At 40.9% G+C, this 22,268-nt stretch overlaps 1 protein-coding gene across 4 annotated transcripts in view; it reads left to right on the top strand.

The window, feature by feature from the left end:
* The window catches only part of LOC132825028 (lysine-specific demethylase 7B-like), a 97,362-nt gene extending 82,538 nt beyond the window's left edge, over positions 1–14,824 (top strand). Inside the window, exons 18-20 of one of the 4 annotated variants that reach the window (XM_060840031.1) lie at positions 4,620–4,717; positions 12,626–12,914; positions 13,115–14,824. In XM_060840031.1, the coding sequence (XP_060696014.1) occupies positions 4,620–4,717; positions 12,626–12,914; positions 13,115–13,203 (476 nt within the window). In that variant the 3' untranslated portion in view covers positions 13,204–14,824. Of the gene's footprint in view, positions 1–4,619; positions 4,718–12,625; positions 12,915–13,114 lie in introns of those variants that run through there. The other 3 variants (XM_060840032.1, XR_009645739.1, XM_060840033.1) reach the window with 3 other exon arrangements.
* The last annotated feature ends 7,444 nt before the right edge of the window (positions 14,825–22,268 follow it).

Raw genomic sequence — 22,268 nt, 5'->3', positions numbered from 1 at the left:
ATCCTCAGCCTGTTAATTAAATCACTCCTTTTTCTAAGATTAGAATCTACATCATCTAGGGTCCATCTATGTTTTGAAAAGGTTGGCAAAATGGAAAAGTGGCTGAACTTAATAGTAAAGAATGGCACAAGGACAGTAGTGAGAAAACAACCTTGACTTAGTGAAGCAGCAAGCACAATCATATGTGTGGAGATAAGAAATAAAATGGGCAGAAAATGCTGGTGGGAGGAATTTCATTTTCTGTAACAGTAACCACACTGGAGTACTAATTACAAGAACATATAATAAAACTAATGAAAAATTCAGTCAGGATTTCAATTTTAATAGATTAAGCAAATGCAGTTGATGACAATGAGAGTTTGAAAGACGTGATAATAGAAAGCATTTGAGACTAGCTCTGTGCTGTGGTACTCATGGAAGTCCTGGGGAAGAGAATGTTTTAGATCTTGCCAAGTATAAATGAGATCGTATCAATTAATCCATAGCCCTCTGAAGAAAAATGATGATAAAATCATGTTAGAATTTTACATAGTGTTTGAGTTTCAAAAGATTTATTCAGGTGATGTTGTTGCTGACTAGGCCAGAATTTATTGCCTATCACCAGTTGCCTTTGGTGGTGAGTCATCATCTTGAACCACTGATTATGTGGCATTGGCGTTTCTGATGGCCCCTTGAGCAATGCCAAGCAGTCCACCTGGTTTCGTTATCAGTTATTTTGCTGGTGATCAGCTACAACTAACTGGCAATTAATAGTCAATTCCATTGCTCTGTATCTTAAGCCATATGTAGGCTAGACCTGGGGTAAGGATAGCAGATTTCCTTCCTTATGAAGTACTAGTAAACCAGATGGATTTTTACAATAATGGATTTTTGGTCATAATTAGATGAGCTTTTATTTCCAGAATTATTAATTTAATATTATCATGGGATTCAAACATATGTTCCCAGAGCACTCATCTAGACTTATTTGGATAAATAGTTCAATGGCCATGCACGACATCACTGCCTCTCCCATTCTTAGTGATGTCTGTCAGACTGAAACAAGGGTGAAGTCAGAGATCAAGTCAGGAGAGATTGTATTGGGGAATTTTTAAAAAATCTGCAGAAACTTTAAACTAATGTTGAGCTTAATTAAACTCTGTACAATAAATAACAGGTATGAAGAATGAGTACTCTAAGGTGGAATCAGAGAGATTTACAGAACAAAAAAAAGGCCTTTCAGCCCATCACATCCATACCATATCAGAAACAAACACCTAATTATTCTAATCCCATTTCCCAGCATTTGGCCCATTGTTTGTATTCTTTGGCATTTCAAGTGTACATCTAAATAAACATTTTAACAGTTTTTGCCTCTACCAGCCTTCTAAATAGAGATTTCTGGATTCCCACCACACTCTGGGTGAAAAAGATTTTCATCACATTTATATACATTCTGCTCCTTTCCTTAAATCCATCCCTTGGTTGCTGATCCCTCCATCAAGAGGAAAAGTTCTTCCTGTCTACTCTATCTATACCCCTTATAATTCTATATATCTCAAGCATGACCCTTCAGACTTGAGCTGTGGTCTAACCAGTATTTTATACATTTCCTTAATTATCATTATCTCCCTTCTCCTAAAGTCTATGCCTCAACTAATAAAGGCAAGTATACCACATTCCTCCTTAACCACTTTATTCACTTGTCCAGATACCCTAAGGGACCAGTGGACATGGATAGCAAGGTTTCTCTATTTCTCGGTGCTTCCCACAGTTCTACTGTTCATCATGTAATCCCTTGCTTTGTTTGTCCTGCCCAGTCGATCACCTCGCATTTATCCGGATCGAATTCCATTTGCCTTTGATCAGCTCATTTTACCAGTTCATCCATGTCCTCTTGTAGCCTAAGGCAATGCTCCTCATTATTTAGATTAGATTGCTTAGTGTGGAAACAGGCCCTTTGGCCCAACAAGTCCACATCAACCCTCCAAAGAGCAACCCACCCAGACCTATTCTCCTACATTTACCCTTTCACCTAACACTATGGGCAATTTAGCATGGCCAATTCACCTAACCTGCACATTCTTGGATTGTGGGAGGAAACCGGAGCACCCAGAGGAAGCCAACACAGTCATGGGGAGAATGTGCAAACGACACACAGACGGTTGGCTGAGGTGGGAATTGAACCTGGGTCTCTGGTGCTGTGAGGCAGCAGTGCTAACCACTGTGCCACCATGCCGCCCAGAACTTGCCATACCCTTAGCCCAGATCACCTTTCCTACCTTCAAGTTAAAATGTTTTAATAGCAAGAGTCCCAATACTGACCCCTGCAGGATCCCACTGGACACAGACATCCAGTCAGAAAAACACCTCTCAAAACCATCACCTCTGCTTTCTGTTACTCAGCCAATTGTGGATCCAAACTGTCAAAATTTCCTTGGATCCCATGGGCTGTATCAGTTCCTACATTTGGGACGTTATCAAAAGTCTTCCTTAAGTCCAGGTAGACTACAACGATTGCATTGTCCTCTGTGTACCTGGTCACGTCTTTGAAAAATTCAATCAAGTTGGCCAGATATGAACTCCTCTTAAAAAAAAATTGTGCTGACTGTTCTTGACTGATCTGTGCTCTCCAAATGTAGATTAATTCTGGTCATCAGAATTGCTTCTAACAGTTTCCTCATCACCAATAGTTAGACCAACTAGCCTACAGTTTCCTGGTATATCCCTTGCTCTCTTCCTAAATAACAGTATCACATTGGCTGTACTCCAGCAAGTCTCTTGTGGTTAGAGAGGAATTGAAAAATTTTCAAAATGCCTTGATTTGTCCTCCCTTGCCTCACTCAGCAAATTGGGGTGCATTTCATTTGGCCCTGGAGATTTATCTACTCTTATTCACGCCACGTATTTTGACAAAGCTATCAGGATAATTTGAAAGAATACCAATTCAAGGAAAACCAAATATTGCCCAGCGAAGTGAGCCATCAAATGACTTCTACTTATTCTGTTTGAAATATAGACTGTGCATAAACATGTCCTTATGTCCATTTGTCCTACCTATGACAAATGAAAAAAATATAAATGGTGACAACAACCTCATTGAAAATGTGGGTGTTGAGCAACTGACCAGTATAATGATAGATAAAATGGTGCTGAAAAGACTGGCAGCACTCCGGATTCAGTTTCAAATCTTGTTGAATGGCAAAGTGCATATGATCGCCATAGAGCCAGGCAACGGCCCTCTCCAACAAGAGGAAATCCAGTCATCGTTCTGAATGACATTGCTATCGCTGGAAGTCAACATCAACATATCAGGGGTTAACATTGGGCAGAGACTTAACTGATCCAGTCAGTGATTACAAGAACACATCAGAGGTTGAAAATTCAACAATAGGTAACTCCCCTTCCCTAAGCCTGCCCACTATCTGTAAGGCACAAGCCAGGAATGGAATATGTACTTGAAGCTTGACAACAATCAGGAGAAAGCATATGCTTGATTGGCACCACATCCACCAACGACAACATTCACTCCCTTCATTATGCAGTGGCAGTAGTGTGTATACGATGCACAGTTCTTCAGCAAAGCTTCTTAGATGCCAACTTCCAAACCCCTGTCCTCTATTACTGAGAAGATCTATAATTGTTGAGCTCCATGTTTAGTCCAGAAGGCTCTAAAGTTTCAAGTCAAAGTTTGAGATGGTGTGGCTGGACGTTATGTTGACGTTTATTGGAACAGTGCAATAGGTCAAGGATGGCAAAGTCACAGTTGAACTTATAATTGACAGGAAGCTCCTACACATTTGCAGACTGACTGTTTTCATTTGGTTTTCAATGTAGAGGGGTGTTACCATTGGCCAGAAACTGAACTGGACCAACCGTTGACATACTGTGACTACAAGAGCAGATCAGTAGTTGGGAATTCTGTATCGAGTAACTTGCCTCCTGATAAATCTCTTGATTGCTGAAAGCCTTCCACCATTTCAAAGTCACAGATCTGGATGAACAGGACTTATGAAACTCAACACTATCACGAATGGAGTATTATTATTTTCAGTGTTCACTCTTGGACATGGAATTACCTTAAATAATCTCGCAACAGAGTGTGGCAGCATCTAAAGATGCAATGCAGCACCTTCCAAACCCAAGAAGGACAAGGAAACACATGGAACACCACTATCTGAAAGTTCCCCTTCAAGCCCCAAACCATCCTAACATAAAACAACATCACTGTCCAATCACTGATACTGAACCAAAATCATGAAATCCCATCCCCACCCCACTGCTTACTAATAGCGTTTGTGGCTTAACCCACACCAGATCAACTTCAGTGATTCAAGAAAGCAGCTCACAATGATTTTCCCAAGGACAGTTTGGGATACACAACAAATGCAAGCTTTTCCAACAATGCCCATACCCATTAAGTAATTGTAATTTTCTGAAATGTGGTCCCTACACTGCCCTCTCAGTTTTTAAACGTGATCACATTTGCATCTTCTCCTCCTCTAATTGAATTGTAGCCTTTTTGTTTTGAAAGGACCTTGACCCCCTGAATGATTGCCCTATTCAGTGACTTGTGATACTATTGTTGATCCTGTTGTGGTTCTCGGTTGATGTTCAGCGATCTATTTTTGTTTTCACAGTTGCGCCTGTGAAACAGGAAGCCGCTGAGAGCAGCAATGAATTGGTGAATCATGAAGCGAGAAGCTCGCTGAGAACAGCAGCCAAACTCTCTGAAGAGGTTAGACTCCAATGCTATGTGTAGATTGGGTTATTTGGAACTCTGTCTTGCACATGTCTCAGTCTTTTACTTACCTCATTGGAAAATGATATTTATTAGTTCAGGTCTTTTTAATAAGATATTTCTCTCCAGTGCTCCCTCTAAGCTATGCAGCTACAACCTGGGAGTTTCTGCTCAAGTTGTACACCAGTATGCACTTTATGCATGTTGCCCTCTGGACAATATTGATGAAGCCTGCATATTTTATCCCAGAAAACCAGCCAGGAAGGACAGCAATGCAGTCTAATCTTTAAGCTTTTATTCAGAGATATGCACTTTGTGAACATGCAGGACTATGTGGATATAACAGGAGGATAGAAGGGCTCATATTCACAATATTTAAAAACTGGGGATTAAATCAAAACCCTCCAAGTCCTATGCAAAGGTGATATTTTTTCTACAACACTTAACTGTTTCTTAATGCAAGCATTTATTTTTGTATAACTGGACAGTTAACGATTTGCACCACTCGTTCAATTTGATATTTCCTTTGAGGATCTTTTCCCGTCATCAACGTGCAGTTAACCTTGCCTCATTCTCACTTTTCAGAAACCGTAGATGAGCCCTCGATGAACATTCATTGTACTGTGGCTGTACTATTTATTAGTCTCTTAATGTAGAATTACACTTTGAATATTTCATGAATAGAATGCCACATATACTACTTCGCTGAGAGCCAATGTTTCAGCAGCCAAATAATTTTATTTTCTTAACTTCCCAAACAGAAATACAATACAATATCTAGTTTCATAAATTTTGGGTCATCCTGGAACTTAATATATTTCTCCAGATTTAATGTTTATAAATGACCTCAAAACATTGTACTTGCAAGTGTTTCTTTGTAGTATCTAATTTGCATCAGAACGCGACTGGTCTCCTCTTTCTGCACAGCCAGTTCAACCAACCAGTCGAGATTCACATTTGCTCTGTCTCTTCTTTCCATGTAACTAGATGTAGGAATTATTTCTGAGGGTTTTGAGTCTTTGGAACTCCTTGCAACAGAGAGCTGTCGAGGCAGAGCCCATGTGTATATTTAAGGCTGAGGTAGACAGATAGATTAATGATTAGAGAGAATCGAGGGTTATGGGGAAAGGGCAGGAAACTGCAAAAGAGGGACCAGCTTCACCATTCAATGGGCCAAATGGCCTACCCCTGTTCCTATTCTTTCGGTCTAATCAAAAAGGTTGATTTAAACATATTGTCGATCTATTCTAATTAGAGTCATAGAGATGGCATGGAAACAGACCCTTCGGTCTAAACCGTCCATGCCAACCAGATATCCCAACTCAATCTAGTCCCACCTGTCAGCACCCAGCTCAGATCCCTCCAAACCCTTCCTATTCATATACCTATCCAAATGCCTTTTAAATGATGAAATTGTACTAGCCTCCACCACTTCCTCTGACAGCTCATTCCATGCACGTACCACCCTCTGCGTGAAAAAGGTGCCCCTTAGGTCCCTTTTAATATCTTTCCCCTCTCAACCTAAACCTATGCCCTCTAGTTCTGGACTCCCTCACACCAGGGAAAAGACTTAGTCTATCTATCCTATCCATGCCCATCATGATTTTATAAACCTCTATAAGGTCACCTCTCCAGCCTCCAACGCTCCAGGGAAGACAGCCTTGTCTTCTCCCTATAGCTCCAACCCTGGCAACATCCTTGTAAATCTTTTCTGAACCATTTCAAGTTTCACAACATCTTTCCAATAGAAAGGAGACCAGAATTGCACGCAATATTCCAACAGTGGTCTAACCAATATCCTGTACAGCAGCAACATGACGTCTTATCTCCTGTACTCAATACTCTGACCAATAAAAGAAAGCATACCACACGCCTTCTTCACTATCCTATCTACCTGTGACCCCTCTTTCAAGGAGCTATGAACCTGGATTCCAAGGTCTCTTTGTTCAGCAACACTCTCTAGGACCTTACCATTAAGTGTATAAGTCCTGCTAAGATTTGCTTTCCCAAAATGCAGCTCGTATTTATCTAGCTGCCTCTCCTCAGCCCGTTGGCCCATCTGATCAAGATCACATTGTAATCTAAGATGACCTTCTTTGCTGTACACTACACCTCCAATTTTGGTGTCATCTGCAAACTTAATAACTATACTTCTTATGTTCACATCCAAATCATTAAATAAATGATGAAAAGTAGTGGATCCAGCACTGATCCTTGTGGCACTCCACTGGTCACAGGCCCCCAGTCTGAAAAACTACCCTCCACCACTACCCTCTGTCTTCTACCTTTGAACCAGTCTGTATCCAAATGGCAAGTTCTCCCTATATTCCACGAGATCTAACCTTGCTCACTAGTGTCCCTTGGGGAACCTTGTCGAACGCAGTACTGAAGTCCATATAGATCACATCTACTGCTCTGCCCTCATCAATCCTCTTTGCTGCTACTTCAAAAAACTCAATCAACTTTGTGAGACATGATTTCCCACGCACAAAGCCATGTTGACTATCCCAAATCAGTCCTTGTCTTTCCAAATACATGTACACCCTGTCCCTCAGGATTCCCTCCAACAACTTGCCCACCACTGACATCAGGCTCACTGGTCTATAGTTCCCTGGCTTGTCCTTACCCCCCTTCTTAAACAGTGGCACAACGTTAGCCAACCTCCAGTCTTCCAGCACCTCACCTGTGACTATCGATGATACAAATATCTCAGCAAGAGGCTCCGCAATCACTTCTCTGTTCAGGTACACCTGATCAGGTTCTGGGGATTTATCCACCTTTATGCGTTTCAAGACATCCAGGACTTCCCCCTCTGTAAATCGATATTTTGCAAGGTGTCACCATCTATTTCCCTACAGTCTATATCTTCCATATCCTTTTCCACAGTAAATACTGATACAAAATATTCGTTTAGTATCTCTCCCATTTTCTGTGGCTCCACACAAAGGCCGCCTTGCTGATCTTTGAGGGGCCCTATTCTCTCCCTAGTTACCCTTTTGTCCTTAATATATTTGCAAAAACCCTTTGGAATTATATGTAAATGAATGTATTTGAACATCACACAAGCCTTGCTCCTAATTTTAAATTTTATTCTTGTGCTTTTAATCATACATTTCCTAAATTCTGCTAAACAATCCCTGAAGAAATTGTCAGTGTGCATCGTGAAGCTATCCAGAAGTTTTCCTTTCCAATACCAATAAAATAGTACAGGATCTGCTTTTATTTGAATATTATCTGTTTTCAGCAGAACAGTTTTGCCTTAAAAATATCATATGCTGGAGACACCTTTCAGATCACAAAGTGAATCTTAAAAATGCCTTTGTTAGTTTATTTGGGATCCACAATTTTCCTTATGCTGCTCTTTGAACAGTTTCAGAAACCCTTCACTCTGAAAAGCATCATCCTACAGAAGTCACAGAATTGTTACAGCACAAAAAGTGATCATTCAGCCCATCATGTTTGCACTGGCTCTCCAGATGAGCATTTCACTTGGCGCTATTCTCCTGCCGCCTTCCTATAATCCTGCACAATGGTTTTTTTTTCGCTTAACAGCCTCATTCCCTTTTTGAAAGGTTTGAGTGAAACTGCCTCTTGGGCATTATTTTCCAGACCCTAACTACTCACTGCATAAAAAAAAATATTTTTTTTCATGCCATCTTTGCTGCATTTTTCGATCTCCTGAAATCTGGACCCACTCATTCTCAATTATTCCAATTCCAGTACCTTCACTTCCTTCTGAAAGTGTACACAATATAGACAAGTTCAATATCACTTCCTTGCTCTTGTACTCTATGCCATTATCAGTAAAGCTTAATTGATATTGTATACTTTATTAAAAACTCTCTCTACTTGTCTTGCTAACTTTGTTGACTGTGTACATATACTCCCAGGTTTATCTGCTCCTGCACCCCTTTGTTTTATGTTGTTTCTCTATGATCACCCATGTATCTCTCAGCATTTGACGAGAACGTCATCTGTCATGTGTATGCTCATTCTATCAATTTTTTCGTGGGCTTTGATGTTCTATGCTTCATGAATCTCCTACTGATAGCCACATACCATCCTCCTTCAACTGATAAATCGGTACTCCTCCACATAGACCAACACTTGGACGAAGCATTGAGGTGGTAACACAACAAAATACACTCCGGTTGGGGGATTTCACTGTCCACCAAGTGTGACTCAGCAACAGCAGCACTACTGTTCGAGCTCGTTGCGTCCTAAAGGACATAGCTACTAGACTGGGTCAGCAGCGGGTGGTGAGGGAAGAACATACTTGGCCTCATCCTTACCAATCTGCTGGTTGCAAATGCATCTGTCCATGACAGTCTTGGTAAGTGCACCCACCACACAGTGCTTGTAGGGACAAAGTCCCGCCTTCACATTGAGAATACTCTCCATTGTATTGTGCGGCCTGTGATAAATAGACAAACTTCAAACGATCTAGAAGTTCAAAACTGGGCACCCATGAGGCACTGTGGGTCATCAACAATATACCAACACAATCTGCAACCTCATTGCTTGGCATATCCCCCATTCAACCATTACCATTAAGCCAGGGCATCAATCCTGATTCAATGGAGAGTGTCGGAGGGGATGCTAGGATTAGCATCAAAATATCCAAAAATGAGGTGTCAACCTGATGAAGCTCCCAAACGGGACTAATTGAATGCCAAATAGCATTAGCAGCAAGTAACAGAGCTAAGCAATCCTACCAATGGATCAGATCTAAGCTCTGCAGTCATGCCATATGCAGTCTTAAGTGGTGGTGGACAATAACTTCCTGAAGTAGGAGGCTTCACAAATATCATTCTTAACAATGGAAGAGCAGAGTACATCAGTGCAAAAGATAAAGCTGAAGCATTTGCAGCAATCTTCAGCCAGTAGGAGCAAGTGGATGATCCATCTCCGTTTCCTCCAGTGATTCCCAGACTTTCAGATACCAGTCTTCAACCAATTCCATTCACTCCACTTGATATAAGGAACACCTGGACTTACTGCATAATATAAAGGCTATTCGCCCTGACAGCATTCCAGCAATAGCACTGAAGACTTGTGTTCCAGAGATTGTCACACTGCTAGCCACACTGTTCCAATACAGTTACAATACTGACAACTACCTGACAATGTGGAAAATTATCCAGGTATGACCTGTACACAACAAGCAGGACAAATCCAACCCAGCCAATTAATGTCAATTAATTAGAGGTGTACAAGATGATGAGAGGCATAGATAGAGACTTGTTCCCAGGGCAGCAATGGCTATGACAAGAGCATAATTTTAATGTGATCAGAGGAAGGTTTAGGGGAGATGTCACCGGTAGGTTCTTGTTACAGAGAGTGGTTGGTGCATGGAATGCACTGCCAGCTGTGGTAGTAGAGTCAGATATATTAGGGACATTTAAGCGACTCTTGGATAGGCACATGGATCATAGTTGAAGGGCATGTTGGATCTTAGAGTAGGATAAAAGGTCAGCACAACATTGAGAGCCAAAGGGCCTGGACTGTGCTTTACTGTTCTATGTCCTAATGCGGCCATCAGTTTAGTCTTTATTATCAGAGTAAATTGATGGAAGGTGTCATCAACAGTGTTATCCAGCAGTACCTGCTCTGCAATGTGTTCAGTGACGCCCAGCTTGTGTTCTGCCAGGGCCGCTCAGCTGCTGACCTCATGGACAAAAGAACTGAATTCCAAAAGTGAAGTGCATAAAGGTGCCCTAACAAAACTGAAATTAAGGGGAAAATTCTTAATGTGGTTGGAATTATACCTGTCACATAAGAAGATGGTTATGGTTTTTGGCAGTCAGTCGTCTCAGCTCTCGGATTTACTTATTGTCTACTGATCCAGATTTTGCTTTACGTAACTTGTCATTCTATTCTCTTATTCCTTCTTGGCCTGTGTTATTTTCCTCTTCATTTTCCCTGTCAACTTATTGTATTTCACTTGGGTTTTGCTTGAAGAATTTACTTGCCATGCATCATCCCCCTATCTGGTTAACATTATATCTACCTTCTTCATAACTCAGGATTTCTGGCTTTGATTATTTTACTTTTGATCCCCATCTTGGAGTGTACCTGGGTTGTTTCTCTAACATCACTCAGTTAAAGATCATCTGTCAGTATTTGGTCCCATTTTCACAGGCTTGATCCCCTCTCATCACAATGAACTTAGTTCTCCTCTGATGAAGAAATTCCACTTTAACTGTTCCTTGCTCTTCATTACAAATCTAAATCTTTTCGTACAATGATTACTGTTAATCAGATTTTCTCCCACAGGTATAGAGTCCACTTTATATGCCTTGTTCTTCAACACTTCCTTGTTCCGAAACATTCCTCAACACGTTATAAGAATTTCTACACCTCCTTGCCTTTTGCTCTTAAATTACCTTAATTGATCCTTGAGTAATTAAATTTGCCTAATATTGCTACTCCATAGTTCTTGTTCATCTCTGATTAACATGCAGATTAGTTCCTCTCTCCCTAACTTTTTGGAGACCTACAAAACACCCACAGAAGTGTCATTGTCCACTTTTTTTTCTCTCTGTACTAACTACATGGACCCTCTCTTTGCTTCCCCACAACATCTTCTCCTTCCAGTACTCATTTCCTAATTGATACTGCTTCCCTCCTCCTTTATTTCCTCCCTTATCTGAATTGCTCTTGCAGACTGATGCCACATACATGGTGGGGCAAATAGACTTGTCTTTGTTTAACCATTCTACAATTCTGTGACCTTTTTCTAAAGTCTTTATATACTTGAATATTAAGCACCCGGTATGCAAGATTTTTAAGCTATCTTTTCGTTACTGCAACTATATCATATTCCTAGTTCTTCTCCTTGATCTGTTCCTATCTAACATAGTACAACTTCATTCTCTGGTGCTATCCAAAGCATACAATTTAGCTTATTCCTTTTCTGTACCTCTGTATGTTGACCCTTGAAACCACCGCCCTCAATCAAACAAATGAATAAGCATTTATGCCTCAGTCCTTTTGGGAAGGAGGTATGTGTTAGAGATTAGATTACTTACAGTGTGGAAACAGGCCCTTCGGCCCAACAAGTCCACACCGACCCACCGAAGCACAACCCACCCAGACCCTTACCTAACACTACGGGCAATTTAGCATGGCCAGTTCACCTGACCCGCACGTCTTTGGACTATGGGAGGAAACTGGAGCACCCGGAGGAAACTGGAGCACCCAGAGGAAACCCACGCAGACATGGGGATAACGTGCAGACTCCACACTGTCGCCTGAGGCGGGAATTGAACCCCGGGTCTCTGGCGCTGTGAGGCAGCAGTGCTAACCACTGTGCCACCGTGCCACCCACCGTGCTGCCCACATGTTTACCCCTTGTCCTAAAAATCTGAAGTTGCATGCCTCAAACTACCTTTTGATCATAGAATCCCAACAGTGTGGAAGCAGGCCGTTTGGCCCATCAAGTCCACACGAGCCCTCTGAAGAGCAACCCTCTGAAAATCAATCCATCCTCCCTACCCTATACCTCTGCATTTCCCATGGCTAATTCTCCCAAACTAAATATCCCTGGATACTATGGGTAGTTTAGCATAGCTGATCCACCTAACCTGCATATTTTTGGACTGTGGGAGGAAACTGGAGCACCCAGAGGAAACCTACACAGACATGGGGAGAATGTGCAAACTCCATACAGAAATCACCCGAGGATGGAATCGACCCCGAGTCCCTGACACCATGATTCTCCCTTACAGACACAAGTTTTTTTTGGTTTATTTACCTCCTGGAACTTTGGATCCAGGATACTTTCATTCTCCCTGATGATTCCCAGTGACTCCAGCTACCCCTTATAGCTTGAAAATCCTAAACTTGAAACATCGAGAGACTCATACCTTGTACTGAGATATCTTGATTTTCTTTTCTCTGTAGATATGGAAGGAACGAAAACACCTTGGAAAAGAAGCCTCAGTGAGGCAAACAATTCAGGAAAAGAAGAATTTGATGGGAGAACGTGAGGACAATGAGGGTCAGATTCCTACCGATTCTCTGAGTGTAGTGTATAGGTCATCAGCTGATCACGTCTGGGGAGACTGTGAGATTCATAACAGCGAGAGCCTGGAACACATCCATTCTGTCATGCCAACATCTCCATCCATGCATCCATCCAGCAAGAGGACCCTGTCCAATCCACCCCCTGTGAGCAATCAGGCAACAAAAGGTCAGTGAATAACATCATTTTAACATCTATCCCTGGTCAAAGAGAGAAAGAGACCATCATAGCATTAATAGATAAGCTTCTCTAATTAGTAAGAAAGTTTGCCTTCCATTCGCTTTGATGTGTTTAAGATTGTCTGAATGCTGTAATGTTAAAGATTGTCATTATAAACTAATCATACTAATGTTGCAACATTTTGGCAGGTAAGCGCCCAAAGAAAGGGATGGCAACTGCAAAACAGCGACTGGGAAAGATTCTGAAGTTGAACAGAAGTGGCCGCCTCTTCCTTTAGAATAATAGTATTCCAGACCAGCAGTGGTCCAAAGAGGGTCCTGGTCCGACTGCACATATGGCCACCTTTCGGGTAAACTGTGCCTCAGGAACAATTCCCCAGAGAACACTGTTGAAGCACAGACAAGCAATAATGGTGGAGCTGGACTTTTGGAGGAGGGGCTGGGGAGAGAGAGAGAGAGAGGACTGAAATTATGGAACTTTTACCAATGTTCAGGGCTTGCAGACATTTTTTTAGAGAGTGGTATTCTGACTTACTGTTGTCATGTAATTTATTTCTTACAGATTATTTGATGCATTTTGACAGCTTTGAATGATTTTTTTAAAAAGATAACTATTTATTGAGGGATTTGTCTGAATAACTTCAACTAAATGACAAGCTAGATATAAAACATTGAACCATATATCCAGTGGAGAATTTCTTGTTTTAATTGTTTAAGTGAAGAATTGCTGTCTGTCTGTCTGTCTGTCTCTTTGCTGACTCTCTCTGTCCACTGCACACCCCCGCCCCATCTGTCTCCTTCCAAGATGTCACTTATCCACAGCAGAGTTTGTGTTCAGTTTCCAGTTGAAGTGTCTTGGATGAAGCACCATTGTGCAGTATCTGTTCACAACCCAAGGATGGGATATACTTAGAAAGCTGATAAGTGTTTGGAAAGCTGATTATTTGACTTCTGGGTGCAGTATTTGCAGACCTTATTTCAGTAATAGTTGTGATGCTAAAAGAATTGGCCTCAAAGGATCTTAGATATTGTTCGCCTCATACCAATCTGACTTTGAGTATCCTGCAGAGATCCTACTTATGGAAACTGTCCACCACTCAGGTGCCTCAGGTCTTACTGTGACAACAACTGTGGTGCAGACTTTATTCTATTATGGAGATCTATGTTGTTGATGACCTAGTTGATATTTTTGGGGTAAGCTATGCTGGATCTTCTTGTTAGTGGTGACCTTTTGAAACAGGTAACTGCTGTGATTTCTCTTAACTTCTAATAACAAAGTTGGAAGTGTAGATGCTTGTCTAGGTGAGGGCAATTTATATCACCGTGATCATGAAACTAATTCATGACTAACAATATAAGGGATGAAATCTGAATTTTAACTCCAAAGGAAGCTCTTCTATTCGAACAGGCTGTGTATCCAGATTAAGATGTATCTTCTGCATATCCATGGTGATGACTCTACGGTCAGGTGCACACCTCAACAGTCCACCCCCAATCTCTTCATCTCTGAAATATCCTTTCTGCTGAAGCTGCTGTTCACTGTAGGTTAGGATGAATCTGTCCTGGATCAGTTAGAATCAAGGATTTGTAGACAAATATGTAATCAAACAATCTAAAGAGGCAATAGTTCAGGTACAGTCAAATGGGACAAACTAATTCAGGCTCTAGGATGGTGTTGTAGTCTGAGCTGATGTTGCAACTTGACAGGTCAGTTTCCAGAATGAAATCTGACTTGATAAGTCATATTTTGCTTTGTTTTTAATTTAATTTAGTGGTCTTAAAAATTCCAGTCTGCAGATTTTGTTTCAACAGTGAAACAGAACGTTATACAAAACATTTAAAACAAACCAAGCTATCTCAGTATAACAGTTTAAAATACCTGCCAAAACAAAATTCCATCAACTGTCCCCACACCACTACTTTACAGTTTATTAAAATCCAGACATTTTCCTTTACTATTTAACTTGTAGGCTAACTTAACTGCTTCCTCCTTCTTCCTGTTCTATGAGCTGCAAAGCCTTTTCTTTGACTCTCACATCCGAGATCTTTAGACTTTCTCAACTTTGAATAACCAATGCAGATTTCTAGCCAAACATTTCTTTTCTGAAAATTTTCACAAATCAATACCTTTACCTGAACTAACTTATTCTCTTAACTGCTCTGAACAACTCCTTTTTCTTGTAGAGACGATTCTGACCTGTGACTTTGGTCAGGGCTGTTTCTAACTGAATTCAAAAGCTTTTAATTAATTACTGTAATGATGCTGTCTCTGGGCTGTGCTCAAGTTTGTTGCCAATTCTGGACTGTGCACGGACACACATTGCACCAACTCTGGATTGTGTACTCACATGCTGACTGGATGGTACCGATTCTTGGACTCTGCACACTGCACTGACTCGGATAACGCTCACCCACTTTGGTTATGCTGGACTGTGCATGCACACCGGGCCAACTCAGGATAGCACGTGCACGCACACTGTGCTGGCTTTGAATTATGCACACTGCTGACTGTGTGCGTACTGTGCCAACTCAAGACTGTACATGCAATGTACTGACTCTGAACTGTACGTGTATATACACACACACACACACACACACACACACACACACACACACACACCAGTGCTGGTCTTCACTCTCTCTGTGCCAACACTTGCCTAGATGCACAGGTATTGTACTGACTGCTCACTGGATTTGAACACTGTGCTGATAATGGATTACATTCACACACCATTTGTTCATTCGCAGTCCCACACAGATAAAAATGACTCTCTTCTACTCTCAGGGTGAGTCCATAGATGGCTGTACAGACCGATACAGCTACTACAGGCTCTGTTACACTTGGGGCAGATGATGGTCTCAGAAAAGGTTGGGTAGAGCGTTGACATGGCAGCATGCTCCTTTCACTGTTTTCACTGGCTTTTGCTTTTTCCTGACAGCACGTTCCCAGATGCTGCTCCTCCACTTTGGATGGTTTGGGCCAGCGATTCCCAGGTGTCTTTGGGAATGCAACACTTTGCCAGTGAGGCCTCGAGGGTATAACATGCACTTCCTCTGTCCACTTGGGGCTCATCTGCCATTTCAAAGCTGGGAATAGAGCACCTACTTGGGGAGTCTCGGTATACCCATGTTGGACTGAGTTCACACACCGTACCAACACTGGACTGCAGATGCACAGTACTGACTCTGTACTTGGTACATGTACTGCACCAACTGTGGTCTCTGAATACACAGTGCTGACTTAGTAACTTTTCTGTAATCCATGCAGACTTGCAACACCACCATGGACTCCAATTGTTTTGACCACATTTAATCAATTAAATGATTTGCTTGCACGTACTTAATATATTTCCACCTAAGGTTGATTATCTGGGCTTAATCGATAAGGATGTTGTTTTACCAGTACTGATTCACCATCATCCATATCCAGCTTGCCTCGCATGGTACATCTGATCTATAACTATAGATTTCCTTGAGCTTCCTATACTTCCACTACACTTACCACCTGATGTACTTTCTCTTTCTCATCATCTTCTCCGTGATATCACTTAAGCAATCATGCAACATTATCAATTTTTCTTTGTGGTCAGGAGTACCCACCAGATAAGTCACTTTACTAGCCCTCCTAATTATCTTGAATGGACTATGAATCTTACCCTCAGGCATTTATGATGTAAAGATACTTAACACTGACATCTTGTCTTCACTGATAAAATGTCAAAGGTTGAGATGTTAACACTTATAGCTTTCGTTGGTGAGCAATTTGAAATATTTTTGGCTGACTGAGAGATGTTAGTTAACTTTTCCTGTAAATAGTCTTTGAGCTTCAATTTAAATTTTGAAAAAAAATTAATTTCAGGAGTTCCTTTCATTCCCATGGCCATATTTCAGTTCAAAAGGACTGAAACGTGGGTGGACTGCTATGAGCTTGCTTCATGGCAAACAATAAATTTATCACAATCGTTTCAACATTTCTGATAATAGGCACTAATCTTGGTCTTCCAGGGTGGTACGGTGACTCAGTGGATAGCACTGCTGCCTCACAGTGCCAGGGACCCAGTTCGATTCCACCTTCGGGCCGACTGTCTATGTGGAGTTTGCACATTCTCCCTGTATCTGCATGGGTTTCCTACGGGTGCTCCAGTTTCCTCCCACAGTCCAGTGATATGCAGATTAGGTGGATTGGCCATGCTAAATTGCCCAGCGTCTGGGGATTTGCTGGCTATCTGGATTAGCCATGGAAAATGCAGGGTTACAAGGACAGGGTAGGGGTTGAATCTTAGTCAGGTGCTATTTGCAGGGTCATAGTGGACTCGATGGGAAAAATGGCCTACTTTCACACTCTAGAAATTCTTTGCTAAAATTTAAAGCCAACTGTCTAATGCACCTTATGATTGTAGATTATAAACTGAAGACTTAAGTTGTTTTATTCCCAAACTATTCATTAGTTCTTTGAACAGTTGTAACATACGATGAGGTCAAAGTTCAAATTGTATTTTCTTGGATAATCCATATCTTGTAACAAATTGAGCTGATTTTTCATTACTACTTTTCTTGCACTTTTCCAAAAAGGCACTGCCTCACAAAATCTTGTTGAAAAATCCACAATTGTCAAAAGATACTAATTTCTATTTCTGGCTTTAGATCGGGGTCCTACCCAATTTATTAAGATCCTGCTAAATGGTTCATTGACTGCTGGTATCAGAATTAAGGGATGAGGTTAAATTGATGGTTGGTGTTTCTCTAATGTTTCTGACATGTTTGGGATATCTGGTAAAAGGTAATCACAACTTTATGCAATCCTCGACTATAAAAATGTTTTACTATGTGTTTTCTTAATAGTTGAGTAAACAGTTATTTGAATTCTGTGAGCCAATCATAAAGTATCATAATGCTTCTCAGATACTGTCACTATCTGGACCACTTCATATTTTGCTGGTATTTGAGGTGGTCTTCATTTCTTTATTAACATTTCACTTTAAAAAATAATAATGCTTCTATTTTTGCTCTGATTCAATTCCTGGGAAGGCTCATTGATACAGCTCTCAAAATTCATAGCAAAGATATATCCCAATCATGAAGAAGGATTCTAGAATAGGATAAGGAAACCATATTTAATGAGGGAAGTTGCAGGTACCATCAAGTTGAAAGAAGTCTGGCAAATATCACTTGTAAAATTGGGAAATTTTAAAAACCAACCAGAAGACCCATCAAATAATAGAGGTAGAAGATAAACTTGGAGGGTAAAGTTCCAAGTAATATCAAGACAGACAGCAAGATCTCCTTTAAAAAGGAAGAGGGAAGCCAAAGTGAAGAACAAGGATAGGAAAATAATGAAGAAGCAGGAAATGGCAATGGAGTTGAATAAATACTTTGCATCAGTTTTCACTATTAAAGCTCCAAATTACTAAATAATCCAAGATCCAAAAAAGGAGAGGGAATAAACACAATAGCTATTACTCGTGAAAAGGTGCTAGGGAAAGGAGTGGAACTAAAGACTGATAAGTCTCCTGGATCTGAGATAATGGATATACTGGTGGTAATTTTATCAGAATCCTTCGATTCTGGAAACCTCACAGAGGATTGGTAAACTTCCAGTGTAACACCTTTATTTATCAAGGAGAGGAGACAAAGAACAAGTTATTGGGAAAATCTTCGAGACTGTGAAAAAGGATGCAATAGCAGAGCACTTAGAAATAAATAATTTGATCAGGCAGAATCAGCGTAACTTCATGAAGGGGAAATCATTCCTGACAAATTATCAAAATTGTGTGAGGAGGTAACAAGTAGGATAGATAAAAGAGAAGCAATAGATGTAATATATTAGGATCTTTAGAAGGTGGTTGTTAAGCTACCACATTTTAGGCTACTTTCTAAGTTGCGGTCGTATGTTAGCACGGGTAGAGCATTAGCTAATTAAAAGAAGACAAAGTTGGGATAAAGGAGACATTTTCAGGTTGGCAATTGTAACTAGTGGTGTACCACAGAGATTAGTGCTGGGACCAAATTAATTACAACATATATTAATGACTTGGGTGAGGAAAGGAAATGTACTCTTATCAAGTTTGTGAATGTCCCAAAAATAGGTGGAAACAGAGGGATACTGACCGGTTGTGAGAAAAGGCCAAAACTTGGCTGAAAGTATACAATGTGGGAAAATGTGAGATTATGCACTTTGGCAGGAAGAATGAAGGACCTTAATCTTATTTAAATACAGAAATTGTGCAAGAAACTATAGCATCGAAGGGTTTGGGAGTCCTCATTCATGAATCATAAGAAGCTGGCATACAAGTTCAGCAGGGAAGCCTATATTTCATAGGGAATGGAATATAAAAGCAGTAAGGTTTTACAAGGCAATAGTCAGACCATAAGTAGAATGGTTTTGGCCGTTACCGAAAGAAAAATATACAGGCATTGGAGGCTGGTGGAATTTTCTTAGAGGAGAGGCTGACAATATTGGGAATGTACTTATCGGAGTTTACAAGAATAAGAGGTGACCTTATTGAAACAGAAAAAAGTCTGAGGGTACTTGCCAGGATAAATGCAGAGAGATTGTTTCCCCCTTGTGGTGGAGACCATGACCACAGGTCCTCCCTCAGAACAAGAGATCACACATTTAAGACAGCCGAGAAGGAATCTTTTTCCATCAGAGGCAATGAATCTGGATTTTTTTAAACTTCAGAAGGCTGTCAATGCTGAGATTTTTATTAAGGTAAAAGAAGCAAGGGTTTTAGGAAACAGGCAGGAAACTGGAGTTGAGGGTTATCAGAACTGAAAATGTGTTGCTGGAAAAGCACAACAAGTCAGGCAGCATCCAAGGAACAGGAGATTCGACGTTTCGGGCATAAGCCCTTCTTCAGGTTATCAGAACAGCCATGATTGAGTAGAATGGCCTGTTTCTGCTTCTACAATTTATGATTTTATGGTCTTAGGGTTCATCTGTTGCATTTCTAATATAAAAGTTGGCTTAAACTGATCAGTCTCATTCTCTTTACTTTCCGCCTTTTACATTTTAGAACATAGCGTCAGATAACCGAATTTACTGATCATCTTTTTGGATGGATCCTTCCTCTTCCTTTATAATTCTATGGGCTTGAGGTCTGGTCACAACACAATCAGGAGACTACCAGGATGTTTCTGTTGTTGCATCTCAGTTTCTTTCACTTCCATTGGTTGTTCCAGTCCTGTTAGTGAAGCCAATACTCTTGAAGCTTCCATGTCATTCTTCAAGATAAAATTCATTCCTTCTCCAGGGATCTGTTTACTATTCCAATTAGAACTTCTCTACTTAACTAAGTCACTCTTTAATCAAACCCTGTATTTTGGAACCAGTGCACAACATTCATGTATACCTTTAATTAATAATTTTCCTTCATTAGCCTCTCTGGAAGACTCATTGTATCATCAGCCAGCAATAGTGATTAACTTCTTCTGATTCTCTCAATATATTTAACTGGTCTGCTTCCTTAATTTAGAATCGAGTAAAGGTAAAGTTACCACAGTCTTATCACACCGTAGGGCTATTCTCTTAACACCAACTGGTGGTAGTTTAACCTGAGGGTCACTTCATCTTAGGTAATGGAGAGAGTGAGAAGGCACATTCTCATGGTCACTTCAGGCAGTGCAGGAATTGAATCCACACTGGCACATTATACAATGCAAATGAGCTGTCCAGCCAACTGAGCTAACCATGGAGAGCAATTCTGATCTCCCACCTATTGGAAGGATGTTGTGAAACTTGGAAGGGTTCAGAAAAGATTTACAAGGATGTTAGCAGGGTTGGAGGATTTGGGATGCAGGGACAAGCTGAATAGGCTGAGGCTGTTTTCCCTGCTGCATTGGAGGCTGACCTTATAAAGATTTATAAAATCATAAGGAACATGGATAGGGTAAATAGACAAGGTATTTTCCCTGGGTGGGGGAGTCCAGAGCTAGAGAACATAGGTTTAAAGTGAAAGGGGAAAAATTTAAAAAGGACTCCTGGGACAATGTTTTCACGCAGAAGGTGGTGCCTGAATAGAATAAGTTGCCAAAGGAAGTGGTGCAGGCTGTCCAATTACAATTAAAAGGCATCTGTATGGGTATATGGGCCAAATGCTGGCAAATGGGACTAGATTCAGTTAGGATATCTGGTTGGCATGGACAAGTCGGACCAAAGGGTCTGTTTCTGTGCTGTACCTCTCTATAACTCTCTGTCTCTAAATGCGTGTTCTCTCCAATCACAACACTGAACCTTTCTGTAATTGGTTTACTTATTTCATTGGAGGAGTAAGGGACCCTCTAGTCATCTGACATTCCTTATCAATAATTAAATAATAATTCTCTTGACTATCAGGAGCCATGTCCCTTTTCTTAGTAAGTTATGAGGAAAGATATTTCATCTGTACAACTGCTATGTTTTTATACTAGGAAAGGACATAGATATTAGCCTTTACTGAGGATTCCTAAGGTAACTACTACTGCAACAGGTCTCTGTTAATTTCTGCCAATTAGACTCAGGAAGTCCACTTTTCTTAAAATGGAAGCATATTATTTTATTGACATTACTTTTACTTCTAGACTTTGTTATTTTCGTATTCTTCCGTTTTCTACTCCTCCAGTTTATGGATGGCATGGTGGCTCATTGATTAGCACTGCTGCCTCACAATGCCAGGGACCTGGGTTCGATTCCAGCCTCTGGTGATTCTGTGCGGAGTTTTCATATTCTCCCCTTGTTTGTGCAGATTTCCTCCGGGTGCTCCAGTTTCCTCCCACAAAACAAAGGTGTTCAGGTTAGCTGAATTAGCCATGCTAAATTGCCCAAAGCATTCAGGGATATGTAGGTTAGGGGCTAATGTAGGGGATTGAATTTGTGTGGGTTACTTTTCAGAGGGTCGGTGTGGACTTGTTGGGCCAAAATGGCCTATTTCCACAATGTAGGAATTCTGTGATGATTCTGTGATTCCCTTGTTGATTCTCCTATGACTATTTCCTCACCTATATCTCACATAGATAGTTACATGTATCTTCCTGAATTGCTATTTCTTGGATGTTTGATACTTGAGAGTCAGCTAAAACTTTGCCTATTTACCCTATCCAACCCTACCTGTAAGGGCACTCTGTAACATTAAGGTTCACGTACGTTCTCCTCTTCCTCAAAGTTGGACCAATATCCCCAGAGTTAGATCATCTCTCTTGAGCTGAGGACCTAACACACACACACCCTGTATCCCAGGGTCTAGCTATTTCTTCCTCCAACCACAGACCTGAAGCCCCAGTTTCTGTCTTGAACTCTGATTATATAGCCCTTGTCCCTTCGGACCCAACAAGCCCCCTCCCCAAAACCCACACTCTGCCTCCCATG

The sequence above is a fragment of the Hemiscyllium ocellatum genome, chromosome 19, assembly GCF_020745735.1.
Source record: "Hemiscyllium ocellatum isolate sHemOce1 chromosome 19, sHemOce1.pat.X.cur, whole genome shotgun sequence".
NCBI classification, from domain to species: domain Eukaryota; kingdom Metazoa; phylum Chordata; class Chondrichthyes; order Orectolobiformes; family Hemiscylliidae; genus Hemiscyllium; species Hemiscyllium ocellatum.
The sequence above is the reverse complement of the archived record's forward strand: the minus strand, read 5'-3'. Positions and strand labels throughout refer to the sequence as shown.